General features: G+C 36.9%; 1 protein-coding gene across 6 annotated transcripts in view; it reads right to left on the minus strand.

Annotated features, from left to right (window-relative positions):
* The window catches only part of HNF4G (hepatocyte nuclear factor 4 gamma), a 68,362-nt gene that overhangs the window by 19,710 nt on the left and 34,004 nt on the right, over window positions 1-14,648 (minus strand). For 3 of the 6 annotated variants that reach the window (XR_008576047.1, XM_054818010.1, XM_054818009.1), the window contains exons 1-3: window positions 5,115-5,259; window positions 2,008-2,176; window positions 320-414 (exon numbers count right to left, since the gene is read on the minus strand). Coding sequence is in view for 5 of the 6 variants with exons in the window: in XM_054818010.1 (XP_054673985.1) it covers window positions 320-414; window positions 2,008-2,176; window positions 5,115-5,232 (382 nt within the window). In the remaining variant the exon portion in view is untranslated. Of the gene's footprint in view, window positions 1-319; window positions 415-2,007; window positions 2,177-5,114; window positions 5,260-14,648 lie in introns of those variants that run through there. The other 3 variants (XM_054818011.1, XM_054818014.1, XM_054818013.1) reach the window with 1 other exon arrangement.

A 14,648-nucleotide genomic window follows, 5' to 3' on the forward strand; every position in this document is an offset into this window, starting at 1 on the left:
AAATCTCACACTTTGAACTTTTCCAGGCTATGGCTCAACATGTAGAAATCAATGGATTTTGGTGCCATGGATTCAACAATTGCAAATTCACTTTAAACCCATAGCTTGGCTAATGCTCAAAGTGTTAGAACTGCTTATCCACCTGAAAACTAGATGATGCATATTTTATGTCAATTTAAAAGCATTTCTCCATCTTGAAGGCATTATAGCAGACTTTCCATTGAATTATTCTGCTGGAGTTTTTTAGAATTTTTAGTACATTTTAAAACTAATTCAGATTATTTGTCTTTGTATATCAAGTAATAAATGATTCCATTACCTTCTTTTTTCATTCCTGCTCGAAAACACTTTTTTAAACGACAATATCTGCATTGATTCCTTTTGTCCTTGTCAACAATACATTGCCGGTTGAATCTGTCAGAGACAAGAAAAGGTAAATGTATAAAGCAGTAATAAAGCAGCACGTTGATTATGAAGGGAAAAAACCCAACTAATTTGGCCTGTCAGAACAATGTCTATAACCACAGACTTTGTTCTGTTGTTTTTTTGTTTTGTTTTGTTTTTTAATTAATCAGTCTTGACAGGTGTTTCCTACCTGTTCGGTTTGCAGGAATATATGTATATAGACACATATATGCATTGGAATGGCCAAGTGTGGAAAATTTTGGAGTTATGTGCATCTTTTAAACCTCAGTTTATTTGTGAGATATGACAGTAACTGGCTGCATCAAATGGTGGTGGAGAAAAAAAAAAAGAAAAGCTACAAATAGAAAAAGGAAAGAACAATCAAGGAAAATGCCAAGTGTCACCGGCATGGAGGAGCCCTTAGCTGCAAAACCAGTACCAGCTGGCAAAGTTTACTCCTTCTGGGAGACACCAATGAACAGGCTACATGTTGTATCATTACAGCTGACAACCGAAACAGGAAATGGGAGGAAAATTTTCTAACAACACAATGAAATAAAGACATGAAACACACAGAGCGTGACACTGCAAGAAGGCTTACCCAGGCTCTCATGCACATCTACAGGTGTGCCTAAGGGGAATGTGTATGAGCCATCCCCCCCGCTCCCTGTTTGCTTCTGCCTTTTTGCTGTGCGTGTGTTTGTTAGATAAATAGATCTACATTTTGCAGGGCTCTTCCTGAAATCACTTCTATCAGTCCTCATCACACCACCTTAGGCATACATCTATGCTATATCACTGTGGTATGTCTATAAGGGAGAGATTTCCTTATAAGAGTATTAAGTGACCACGGAAGAGTGTAACAAACAACATTTCCACTCACAAACCATACTTACAAAAATGTTTTCTCCTTTAGTGATTTGTCTAAACATACAGAGGTTTCCATATATTCCATGCACAGCTTAAAACTGACATATTACGGACTTGTGCACGCACAGAGCAATTCTTCAAACATGGTGCACAGACCTGCAGTGTGATAATTTCGGCGGCCAGACATCCAGAAATTAGCAGATTGCAATTCAGACTGACAGGGGGGAATATGGTCACTCAGAAGAGCAGTGTGTTACCCAAAGTGGGAAGATGTGCAGATGTGCTTAGTACAGCCCTTAAAGCAAGACTCATAAATCTTGGACTTTCTATTCAGAAACTTCCTTCATAAGAAAAACAATAGAAAATAATTTTTAGAAAACAGTTAAGGATTACAGTTTTCACATTGCCAGTGAAAATATGAGATTTTTTTTTTCCCAGGAGATGACCTTTGTAATCATAAATAAAAGTGAAACAGCTCTTGAGTGATGAAATGATACCAACAATATCAACAGACATCTGGAATGTGTAATATCAAGTAGTCTTGAATAAAAGATATTTTTTCCAATCATAAGAATATACCATGAATCACATGCTCATCAAAAATGCTGGTTAGAATTCCTTAAGATAAAGCTGAAAATGCCCTGACGTAGTTCTGAAAAGTCTGAAAAGGTCTGAATGTCATTTTTGCTTAAATTCATTAATTTAGTGCCTCCAGAGGAACTTTTGAAATACCTGCATGTATAGATGTGATTTTTCCGTATACTGCGTCTAAAGAATCCCTTGCATCCATCACAGCTGGAAGCACCATAATGTTTTCCGGTCGCTCGGTCTCCACATATTGCACAGAGACTACTGACCCCGTTGTCAGCAGCATTCATGTTGACAGCTTCTCCTGAACTGTCTGAGAAGAAGCAAGAACAACATACGTAGTTATGGACAAGACTTTCAACAACCACCCCATGAACAACTTGTACTTAACTGGAGGCTTCTTCTGGCCTTTTCTCTTTTAATTGCCACTTAGTATTTGTATAGCATAGCGTGTCTGATTACTTCTGGTTCTTATTCAGATGAACACTTTCAAAGTTATAGAGATGTTAATAGAATTTATGAAGTTCACAACAACAAATAATTTTATTCTAAACTCTTTCCAACTGAAAGGGTTAAAAATTAAAGTGTAACTCTGCATATATAATTACATATACATTCTTACTAACATGAGGAGGAACTTTGGCACAAAGCAATGTTGCCTAATTATCTGGCAAAGATCTCCTATATCAGTTCTCATAGGAGCTGGCAATAACCGGCAACTATCATACAAAGGTACAACAGCATACGTGACTTAAAAAAAAAAAAAAAAAAAAAAAGACAAGACAGTTTTTGCACAATACAAAAAAAAAAGTATACTAAGAGGACTTTCTAAGTGTTGTTTCCTTGAACAAATTTTCCAAAGCAACATCGGTGCAGACTTTACTTGCACAAGAGAATAATAGCTACGTGATTAACAATTAGTCACTGAATATGGTAAACAATACCGAAGAAATTCACCTTAAATCAAACCAGATATATTTATTCTTCTTTGAGTCATAATGTTTAACAGACATGTTCAAAGAAATAAATGCAAAATAGCTTGTTCTGATATGCTTCTGGTTTTACGAAAGGAAAGCTGTTTGCAATGTGCCCTGACATTTGTAGTTCAGTCAGGGAGAGGAAAGAGTGCCACATTAATTAGTTATTCAAGCACGCATTCAAAAGTCAAGTACCTGAGTTCATGAACAGTAGACAGGTCGAAAAGCAAAACTGTTAATATTGAGACATATTATTGTTCTATTGCACTAGATCCAATTGAAATGTATTACACAAATGTATTATAAAATTTTCACTGTATCCCAAAATCTTACAATTTAAACAGAGTTCTTTAGACAAAGAGAGAAGAAGAAACTTTTTTTTCTGTTTTACAGAGACATAATTGACAGGAATTATATTTTAAAAAATGATTAAATAAAAATGAAATCTTAAAGGTAAGAATTCAGTTCTGTAAAGATTTTATTTTAAAATTACGCTTGTGATGACTGGAAAATTATTTTTAAAAATGGGTTACAGAATTACTTTAGTTAGAAAAATATAAAACCTTTCTTTTGGAGTTTTGTGATTTTGCATCCTAATGATACAGCAGAATAATTAAAAATGCAATATTTAAATTTAATGATTAAATATTTCATAGTAATAAAAGTTGTGTGTATATATATATAAAAAAAAGGGTATACTTATTTTCTTTGGTATTATTCTGAAACAAAATGTCTGGAAAATTCACCTGATTTTGCAAAATTCTTTGATTTCAATAGAACTGCATAATCTGCCTGAATGTGGCTTGTTAAACTTCTCTGAATGTTTTTAACTAATTTAGACAGCTAGAAAAGAGACATAGAAAGGTTCATAAGAGGCAGCTTTCAGTTCCAGACTAGCACTGTAGCTACAATACAATGTTTTTATAAATTCTGTAAGAAAATACTTAGGCTAAACTCAAAGCAAACTCTAAACAGAAAAAGGCTACACCTAATAAGTAATAATTATCAAACTAATCACTTACAGTGAATAATTTAACTAGCTCTATCACCACCACATTATCCAGCACAGCATAACCTCCCTAATCTGCTTTCCCATTTTATGTAACATTAACAGATTTGAAAGGGTGCTATTCAGCAAAAAACCAAAGGACCAATGAAATCACCCATATTAGAACAAAAAGCAGAGAAACCATCTCAAAGTTACATAATCATTGCTGATAGCTTCAAAATCACTTAGGGCATAAAGGTCTGTTTTTTCTTCCTAAATCAATAAACAAATCTGCCTTTCTGTTTACTAATCTTGTTGTAAAGCAACATCAGAAATTCAGATAAAACTTCAAGTCCAACAACAGAAACTGACTTAGGTTCTGTATGGCAGGAATACATGGAAATGCAGGTGCTAAGTATTTTTCCTGCAAACCTCTCAATATTCATTCTGCTTTTTAGAAATACATACTACAATAGATCTAAGAATTATACTTTATGATACAATACAGCAATTTTTTAAATATATCAGAAGGTTTGGAAAGCCATTTTAGAGTAGTTTAATTTGCTTGATACTTTTCTTCACTTTAATAGATTGACATTTCCTTTTCTTTTTGGACAGTACTCGATGGAAGAATGAAATGGTGTGCTTCCTATTTTAAGCAAAACTTATTGATACAATTCCTCAAAAATGTATTGCATTAAAAATTCCACCTAAAATGTTTCATTAGCTAAACCCAAACAGTTTTTCTCAGCTGAACATTAGCCTCTAGAAAGCCAATGTGAGAAATCACTCTAGTTCACACACACCTAGAAAGGCTAGATTGACATTTAAATAAATAAAATATTACTCCAACAATTAGAAACTAGGCATCAAGAAACAGTAGCAATTTTTCTTCACAGTCCTCTGGATAATTTTGCCCTGTCCTTCTGAATGTTATATACAAAATACACTTTGATGTCCAAACTGTCAATACTAGTTATTCATTTGTCTTACAGTAAATAAAACAGCTGCTGAATACACCATTTTCTTCTTTTGATTAACTGACTGGTGACAGTACAGTTCAGTTACTTTATTACACATAACCTATCTTTAATTTTCCTTAATGTTAAAGAATTATAATGTTATTAACTTAGAGTTAGTGATGAAGTGTAAAAGAACAGATTTGTAGTTTGAAAACAACCCCCAAATGCTCCATTAATAAAACATTTAGCTAACACCTTATAGCATTACTAAACTTCACTTTTTCTGTTAACCAGCTTGGTTTTGCATCACAGAGCAGAACTCACCATTGCCATTATACAGAACCTGCATAGTTTCAAACTCCAGTGCCGTATACGTCGGATCTAAAACTTCACTGTAGTTTGCCATTTCCATGTCTAGCATTGGTTCCGAGAGCCTCATCATTGAATGCAAAACCAGTGAAAAAGCTGCTCAAATGTACAACCTTCCCATTCTGTTTCACAGTGATTGATAATCCAAAGTTAACTATAACTGTGTCACTTACGTGCTGCAATGGGAGGAGCTGGAAAACTGCTTCTGCATGCTATATTCTACCTGGGTTGTTTTTTTTTCCCCCTTTTATGATACAGTGAAATCCTTCTGATAATCTTGGACTGCTTTATGAAATAACCTTATCAGGAGTTGTACTGGTTCCAGTTCTTGAGTGAACCCAAGGACGTGCAGGAAGCTTCCTATCTCCCGTGCCCTGCTACACGTTTTGTTGTCAATGTGTGGTATAAACAGTGCTAAACCAACTGCTCTGGTTGCTCTATGTAAAGAGACTGCAGGTTCACATGCCATTTTGTTCTCTCTCTTCAGAACAATAAGAAAGTGTGATGATACAATTATGGACTATCCTCATACCCAAAACATCCAACATCTGTCATCATATTTTAAAAGACAGCTGCAAAACATCCCGTTTTTACCACTGTTGGCATCCTTTAACAGCGACAGTGAGCTGGCTGTGCAGGCACGCTTAACCAGGGCCTCAAGCAACACAAGCTCTGCAGCTAGAAAGGCCAGTGTACAGCTCCCCTCCATCACGCCCTGTGCTGCCGCGATGGCTTTAGGCAGTGGAACTTGCACAGAAGGTGGCTTCTTGCTCCAGCTCTTCTTCACACAAGATGTGATTGGCAGCATGATGTTCTCAAGCACCATTCAGATGCACAGGGAAAAAAATATCATTCACCTTCCCTGAAAAGAATAATCTCTGCTTTGGTCCACTGCTCATCAGTTGGTTGCACATGGCATATATAAACCCAGTTAAAACCCGTCTTTTAAAGCTGCTTGAATCTGTGCAAAAGATAGATGAATTTCGCTTGCTAATCAGGTGCTTTTAAATGCTGGATAGAAGAATTTTAAATGTTACTACTTCTCAATAAATTCTTTACAGAAAACTCTATGCTGCTGAACAACTGTTACATTAAAAATTACATATATAGGAAAACTGTCCAGTTTACGTTTAATTAACAAGAGCCAATAACCGTATATACAGCATTGAAATGCTTATTTGAATGGAAAGAGTGCCTGCAGTTGTTGTTCAGTAAAGGTAGCCACAAAAAGGCACCATAAAACAACTCTTTGATTAAAATCAATCGATCGATCGATGACAGACAAGCTGGCAAATAAAAAGTAAAATTTACATGAAAAGACCTAGGAAAAAAAGCATTCCAAAATTCATCCTGCTAATTTCCAAGTCCCTGGGGCTACCTGAGAGGCACAAATCATCCTGTCTCCTTGGGGCCACATGGCTGCAGTCTCAGGCCAGTTCTCCTCCTCACCCCAGCAGAGTCCGGTGGCCTAATTATGCCAACAGGATTTGTAGGTAAGAGCTATCCCCAGACTGAAGCGCATTGACGATTGTGTTACTGCCTGCACCAATTCTCTGTAGATTCTGGAGGGTCTCCATAGGGGCTGTCCTTTTCAACCTGCTGTTCCTATTCCTTTAAACCACTGATCTCGTATTCACTGAGATATCAAAAACCTGCAAGAGTTACTACTTAAAAAAGGGCAAATCTATAATGTTCTGCCTTCATATGAATAGCACATATTTACTGACCACCAATGTAACCACAAATACTTCCTGTACACTACAGAAGACAAATAATATACAGGAATTTTGCAACATATTTCAGTTTATGACTGAAATGTTAGAATATTTCATGTCTACAATCATGGAAGAAATTCTACTCAGAAAGTATCATTTCACAGTACAGGAAGTGTACAAAATTTCACTGTCTTTAACCATAGCTAGTATTTTTTTCTTTTCCTTAAAGATACTAAGTATCTTTCTAAACTAAGATTGATGAAAAACTATTTGTTACTGAAAGCCCATATTTGTTTAGGAAATCACAGTAGTTTCATCACGAAATAGAACCATTTTATACTATCTGATGGTTCAGTTTGAAAAGTTTCTTCAGTTGTAGAATTTGTTGTATTTGCTACAATTTGTTGCATTTGTATAGTATTTGTTACAAAACTAGTTTTGTAACATGACATGATTCACCGCATGAAATAAATAAAATTAAATATAATATACAAAGGCTTATATTTTAACCAGAATTATCTTTTGTTGCTTAGTGCATAAGTTTTGATAAGATTTTCTATAAATAATCTCTGGCTTTTTCATACCAAAATTGTGTGCTGCACAAATACAAACACCTCTAAGTCTAGTGGAGTTTTATTTCAAAACTCCAGTCCCCAAAACACTGGCATATGACTAAGTTTAAAATAAGGGAATGAGTGTAAGATGGAAGATATCATGTATGACGTGATCAAACCCTACTGTTCCCACCGCTGTTAGCAGAACTTCTTCAGTGCTGCCAAAACAGGCCCCTTGGTGACTACTAAAGAGAGGGAATGAATTGACCCTTCATACTTCTGTCATATAAGAACTCATTTCAATTGATTTTTTAATATGGAAAAATGTACACTATAGGAAAGCCATTCTTTATACTATTTTTTTTCATGTTTTGCTAAGGAAACTTCTTACAGTCAAACCTTGCATTCATAAAAATGTGCTTTCTGGGGGATTTTTGGCATCATGAAGTAAATCATGAACAATTAATGTATACTAAATGACTACTGTAAAATATTAATATGTTTTCTTTCTGCCTTAGGTGGATCAGAATGCAGTCCTGGAATTAGAGCAGTTCAGGAAAGCTAATGACGAACAGATTTTGGTCCTATGTCAGTCCAAGCTTTATAATGTTCACTACTATTCAGATCCCCACACAGCAGATTTCTTTCATATTGGACACCTGCACTGTTTTTCAAATTATGAATGACCTGGCAGCTTGTAGTATAAGATGTTCTTTCAAATTGTAAGTCAAATCATCTACTACTGAGAGCCAAGACACATTAGCCTTAGGTAAGCAGAAGTTTTAAAACTGTATAATTAGTCAAACTGTGAAACACTCCTTTCAGATAAATGATACTGTAGAGTTGAGTGAGAAATAATTTTTCAAAATAAATTTTGTGGTAATTGTGAAGAAAGAGAAAGCTACACAATAATGTTTTTGTTCATGTGGTTTTGTTGGGTTTTTTCTTTAAATCTGATGACCTTACAATCACATACAGAAAGCATTCCTATCTTATCTTTAAGACTATTAACTTCCGTTAATTGGTCAGCTCTCCATATTAACTGTAATCATTCTTTCTGATTGTGGTATAAAATAGAATACAAGCTAATAAAATCAAGGTTATTTCCATAAAAGTCTTCCTGAAAATAAAAACAAATCTCAAACTACTATCACTACTGAAAACAGTTTTGGTTTTTTCTTTTTTTTTTTTCTTTTGTTTTTTTAATAAATAGCAATATGTCCTTTTATTATTCCAGCTTACTAAGAAATGTAAGTCCCTATAAGAAAGTCTTTATTAAAGTTTTGAGGTTTTTTTTCTTATTTCTCACATGTTCTAAGTAAGGAATACATCTTCAGAGTATTCCTTTGTTTTTGCAAGTACAGTGAGTTGGCAGTGACATACTCGGAAGGCCGCCTATTTTTGTCAATAAGCTGGCATATTTATCCAGTATGTTGATAAAACACACATTTCGATACGTCTTTCCTCCCATTTGCTGGCACACACATGAGACGGGGTAGGCAGGGAGTCTGTACTAACCAAGCCTAATGAAATCATACGAGCTGAGCCAGAAGGTCACCTTACTACAATAAACTCAGCCAAAGATCCCGAAGTTAGAGAGTTTATTTGCTGAAAGCTTCTTACTCAGGAAGTGGTGTGCAAATTTCTGCACGCCAGCAGGGAATCTCATCTTTGGCTTTCAAAGACACACGCCCATGTAATACCAGAGACTGAGCGTCCCTCTCCTGTAACACACCCTCAGCGCCAGGGAGAACACCGCCAGTCACCGTCACATCAGCTCTGCCGCCACCCACCCCCAAGCATTTCATAAATGGTCCGTGAGTAATGACTGGGAAATGTTTGTTGTATTCTAAAACATATAAAATGATTTTCATGTCGTTTGACATGAAAAGATTTGTAACACTGTGTTATTACTGTACTTGATAGAGATTGATGGCTTTTTTTTTTTTTAAGTAAAAATGTTAGAGTTGAATAAGATCTAAAAATGAGTAATAAAATCTAAACATGTATTACCAAACTACTTAGACTTCTTGGAAAATAAATAGCCTTTTGTGCTTAAGACCTGAATACCATGATGGAAACATGGTTACAGTCCTCTAGAATGCTAAAATATTACAGCAGGTCTCCAACATTGTCATGGCACCCCTCCCAAAAAAAAAAAAGCTCAGAGCCAAACAAGGACAAAGTTGCCTTTGAGTTGATTAAAGTTAAAGGATTTTGCAGAACGATTTGTGAATCATGAGAGTAAATGCACAGCACAACTGCTTCCAGTAAGATGATCAAAGGCACCATCTCATACGCACTTCTCAAACCCAGCATCAACTATCAGCTTTACTGAGTAAATTTATGGCACTTAGATGCTTCTCGGCCTTTTCATTTTGCATCTTCCTTTTGACTTTGTCCTAAAAATATAGTGGTTAAATCAACCACTAGAAAAGCAAAGCCAGTGACAGAATTGAATAACAGGTTTTCACAGCACACTTATTAGGCAAGGTGGTAAGATTAGCTGCAACAAATCATGCCAGGTGAAACATAAGTACAAATCTTTGTGGGAAATCTAGGCTAAGCCTGTTTCCATTACACACATTTTCAGACACTTAGACCACCCCAGGCATTCTATAAAAATGAGATTCTTGCACATATTGAATCTGCCTCTTTTTTTCATTGGAATTGGTGATTCATTATGTTGGGGTCCACTGTATCATGCAGCAAAAATACGTAGCTTTCTTTAATAAGTTATGATGAGGGTTGGGTTTGGGTTTGCTGGGGTTTTTTGGTTTGGGGTTTTTTTTCATTTTGGCGTAACAGGGAACAGACCATTACTGCAAGCTCTGAGTTGTCTTTATATTTATGCTTTTGGCTTCATAAAGTATCTATCTTGCGGAACACCCAGCTACAACTTCAACAGCCGTGACTATGAACAAACAGAAAATAAAGAACATGCCTGGCTTCTGACTTGTCAAATACTAAGGACCCACCCTATTTAGCATGTTTTTCAAGCTGTAAATATTGCCAAAATAGTTATGAAGATGTCAATGACTAGTCTACATCAGAGTTTCAAATCTCAGTAGGAGATTTAACACTCCAAATTCTATGAAGTGCAATTTATAATTTTAATCTTGCATCCACTAGGGTCTTTGCCCTCTCTGTACTTGAGGGGAAATATCGAAGGAATATGAAAGCTCTAAAATATTTTGAGCCTAAAGAATAGTTGCTGCAGGATAATTTTTAAGATAATTTACAATGGCTGAAGATATAGCCCACTTTCAGATCCTCCCCCCTTATTCCAAATATCATTCTCTGCAGCTGAAAGGATAAATGATTTATTCATTTCATATACCACATTGTCATTGAAGGGATATGCTACCAGCATAGCAACAGTAATACAATGGTGCCATATGCAAAGGGAAGATGTTACATCCACTACTTAAGGTCAAGGTAAACAAAGCTATCTGGTTTATCTGATTTTATTTATCACTTAAACATGTACACATACATCAGTTTTTGGAATATTAGTGAGTGCCATGGGTAGCATCTCACAAAGTACAAGACACATTCCCATTCATAAACTCTTCGCTGTCCTCTCTCTTTAACAGAAAGACATGTTTTGAGGATGATTCTCACATTGCATTCACCCACACTCTGCACAGACCAAAATTATTAAGGTAATACCTTCTGCATTTTCCAGATGCCCTGTACTACTTTCTGTCAATGGTTTAGTGAAACCAGCGGTGTATCTGTGTGTGGTGGTCCTGCAGCTTCCACCCTTGATTACCTACCAGAATCAGGAAGATTTTTGCTATTGTTATTATTTCACTTTAATATTCTCAAGTTGCAGTGAATTTCTTCAACTAAGGACAGCTAGATTACACCTATAATAATTGTATGTCAGCAGCTAATAGTTAAAAGCTTTCTTCTGAGATTTTTCAGCCGTCAGCTTAGGACAGGGGTTTTGGATAGCCTTTCACCAAATAATACCACTGCTGAAGAGTAGGAAATAATCCAGGAAAAGCCATCTCATAGTCAAGAGGTCACACAGGGACCACAACTATTCTAAATTTCTGGGGGAGAATGGAAAATGTAACACACCTGAAACTTCCCAGACTCTCCAGTCTTTCTGTAATTCTCACTATAAATTAGATATCAAATGTTATGAAGATTTAAAATCTTGGTTTATATATACATATGTATGTGTATAAGTTTGTGTGTGTGTGTATGTATGTATACACAGGAATTTATTTTCAGTGTTTTTGTGACAGCTGGATTTGCCTCCTGAATTATCATTCAGTATACCTACAAAAATGGATTTGACAGGGGCAAGCTCACCCTCCTACATACTGGATCATAGTAATTCTTGACATTATATTGTCCATGTTCAGATTCTCTCCATAAGCTAGTAGTAAATTTGTGTTTTGCCACTCCAATCCATTCCTGTGCTTGCTTTGTGTCCAGATTAACAGTAAATTTGCTAATCCTATCTGGGGTTAGCAAACACTATTCAAAAATTGTGTATTTTCATGGGGAGAGGATAAAAAATAGGATACTTTTGCTTTTTCCATAGCAACAGATAAGGTTTACTATTAGGTATGCAAATTAGGTAAACTTTAGTATTTAATATTTCTATTTTAACTGAATATTATTTAGTTCATTTTATTCTTGAAAACACAATAGCCATGAAGTGTTGCCAGTTTAGAGAGCTTAAAGGATTTTTGTAGCATAGAGTTTTGCAGTGAGATTTCCTGAGTTACCGTTAAATGACTGGAGTTACTTGTTAATTATTTGCTTGGATCAGGTAACTTATTATTTTCTGATACACACAGGAAAATTAATCAGAGACTTGTCCTGGAGAGCAGAATGAAATGAGTAGAAAAGAGGAAAGAGTTCAGGCATAAGATAAAACCAAACCATTGTGATATTGATAAGCAAAACTAAACACTCCTGTTCAGTCATCCCCAGGTGATTAGTAATTTCTTAATAAGCCTCCTTGGCAGGTTTTTATGCAAACTTGCTCATAAAAAATGTTTTATTTAGCCAGTTAAATGAATTTTCCTTGCAATTTATCCACATTTATCTTGAGAAATACCATATAATTTTTTATATATATATTCTCAGATAAACAACCTTGCCTAAAAGAGTTCAAAAAAAGGTTACCCAGTATCAAGGCAAGGTTTGTTTGGGGTTTTTTTTTTCAGTTTGCCTAGAATCTTTCTTTTCTGTGTGATGAATTAATTGCAGCAAGTCTTCTAATTTCTGTATCCTGTTCTCTACTGAATGAGTTAAATATTCTACATAACGTTTCAAAACAAACTCAGTACACTTCTGCCCATGCTAGTGACTATATAACTCTTGGTCCTACATAAAAGGCTAATTAAATAACGAAATAGTCAGGCAAGTTCCATTATTTTCAGTTACTCTGTCTAAAATTAAAATTTTTAACTAGAGTCTAAACTGACTCATCACATTCCTGCAGAAAGAATGTTGTGTTAACACACTTGGCTTAACTCTTCCAAGACACTGGCATGGTTATGCTTAGCTTGACAACTTCTCTCATTTTTATTGTTACGAAAATCACTTACTGAGAAGTTCATAGTGTGTTAAACACTATGAGTTTAAACTGAAAGTACAGAAAAGGGACAGAAAATTCAAAATACTACCCAAATAAAGGAACAACACGGAAGCATAAAGGCATATACTCTGTTTCAATGATATTTTGGATCAGCTCTATAAAGTAACAAAATAACTACATTTTATGCATCAAATAAGTTTTTTCATCAATCCTCCTGGTCAAAAGGAAGGGATATGAAGGGGCCAGTCAAATCTGGTGAATCAACAAATGATTACAGGACTGGTGCCACAGCCAGGGGTTCGGCTACTTAGACCATGGGACTTGCTTTGAGAAATCTGGTCTATTGGGGGCTGATGGGGTCCATCTGTCAGAGAAGGGGAAGACCATCTTTGGTCATAGGCTGGCCAAGCTGGTGAAGAGGGCTTTAATCTAAAGTTGTCAGGGGAGGGGAACCTCAATCTATTCCACCCCTACCAGTTTGATGCCAGTGCCAGCAATAGATGCCCAGAGCTGGGAGAAGGATCCCAGGTCAGCAGGAGATCACCTGAAGTGCAGCACAAAGGAATTCCAGCCACTCCACCCAGTAACTCAGCTTCATTGGGGGCCCAACTTAAATGCCTGTATGCAAATGCACCTAGCATGGGGAATAAACAAGAAGAGTTAGAGCTGTGCGCACGCCTGCAGGGCTATGATCTTATTGGCATCAAGGAGATGTGGTGCGATGGCTCCTATGACTGGGGTGTTGGAATGGAAGGATACAGGCTCTTTAGGAAGGACACGCAGGGCAGACCAGGAGGGAGTGTCACCCTCTATGTCAATGACCAGCAGGAGGGCATGGAGCTCTGCCTGGGGATGGATGAGGAGCTGACCGAGAGCTTATGGGTCAGGATTAAAGGGAGGGCAGGAACAGGGGACATCACAGTGGGAGTCTGCTACAGGCCACTTGACCAGGAAGACTGAATGGATGAGGGTCTCTATAGACAGGTAGGAGCAGCCTCACAATCACAAGCCCTAGTCCTCATGGGGGACCTCAGCCACCCCAATATCTGTTGGAAGGACAACACAGCAGGGCATAGGCAATCCAGGAAGTTCCTGGAATGTGTTGATGACACCTTCCTTCTCCAAGTGACAGAGGAGCCAACAAGGAGAGGTGCCATGCTGGACCTTGTTCTCTCCAACAGGGAAGGGCTGGTGGGGAATGTGAAGCTCAAGGGCAGCCTTGGATGCAGTGACCATGACATGGTGGAGTTCAAGATCATCAGGGCAGCGAGGAGGGCGCACAGAAAACTCACTACCCTGGACTTCAGAAGAGAAGACTATAGCTTCTTCAGGGATCTGCTTGGTAGACTACCATGGGACAAAGCCCTGGAGGGAAGAGGGGCCCAAGAAAGCTGGTTAGTATTCAAGGATCATCTCCTCCAAGCTCAGAAGCAATGCATCCCAACAAAGAAAAAGTCAGGCAAAAACACCAAGAGGCCTGCATGGATAAACAAGGAGCTTCTGGACAAACTCAAATGCAGAAAGGAAGCCTACAGAGGATGAAAGCAAGGGCAGGTAGCCTGGGAGGAACACAGAGAAGCAGCTAGGGATCAGGTTAGGAAAGCTAAAGCTCTGATGGAATTAAATCTGGCCAGGGACATCAAGGGCAACAAGA

The sequence above is a fragment of the Grus americana genome, chromosome 2, assembly GCF_028858705.1.
Source record: "Grus americana isolate bGruAme1 chromosome 2, bGruAme1.mat, whole genome shotgun sequence".
In the NCBI taxonomy this organism is placed as follows: domain Eukaryota; kingdom Metazoa; phylum Chordata; class Aves; order Gruiformes; family Gruidae; genus Grus; species Grus americana.